The following is a 611-nucleotide window of genomic DNA, read 5'->3' on the forward strand; positions in this document are numbered from 1 at the left end:
CCTCATGGCCTAACGTTCCAGCTCTCCTGGATTTCTTTTTTTACTTGTTTCGTTTCGACTTTTGCTGCTGCACCTTTAGTCCCTATTATTAGGGACAACCTTAATTTGACTAAAATGGATGTTGGTAACGCTGGGGTTGCTTCCGTTTCCGGAAGTATTTTGTCTAGGCTTGCTATGGGTGCGGTTTGTGATTTGTTGGGTCCCAGGTATGGGTGTGCTTTTCTTATCATGTTGTCTGCCCCAACTGTTTTTTGTATGTCCTTTGTTTCGTCCGCTGGTGGCTACGTAGCTGTCCGGTTCATGATTGGGTTTTCACTAGCCACATTCGTATCGTGTCAATATTGGATGAGTACTATGTTTAATAGTAAGATTATTGGGCTAGTGAACGGAACAGCTGCCGGATGGGGTAATATGGGTGGCGGTGCAACTCAACTCATCATGCCACTTCTTTATGACATAATTCGAAGGGCGGGTGCTACTCCGTTCACTGCTTGGAGAATTGCATTTTTTATTCCTGGATGGCTTCATGTGGTCATGGGTATTTTAGTGTTGACTCTTGGCCAAGATTTACCTGACGGAAATCGTGGCGATTTACAGAAGACGGGTACTGT

The 611-nt window shown here is 44.8% G+C and overlaps 1 protein-coding gene across 1 annotated transcript; it reads left to right on the forward strand.

The window, feature by feature from the left end:
- Positions 1 to 3: 3 nt before the first annotated feature.
- On the forward strand, positions 4 to 606 carry LOC102596107 (high-affinity nitrate transporter 2.1-like; the record flags this gene model as incomplete). Its single annotated transcript, XM_006368083.2, has 1 exon — positions 4 to 606. A coding segment is annotated over one exon (603 nt), but the record flags the coding sequence as incomplete, so codon positions are not given.
- Between the last annotated feature and the right edge of the window lie 5 nt (positions 607 to 611).

This window comes from Solanum tuberosum, unplaced genomic scaffold, assembly GCF_000226075.1.
Source record: "Solanum tuberosum cultivar DM 1-3 516 R44 unplaced genomic scaffold, SolTub_3.0 contig03305, whole genome shotgun sequence".
NCBI lineage: Eukaryota > Viridiplantae > Streptophyta > Magnoliopsida > Solanales > Solanaceae > Solanum > Solanum tuberosum.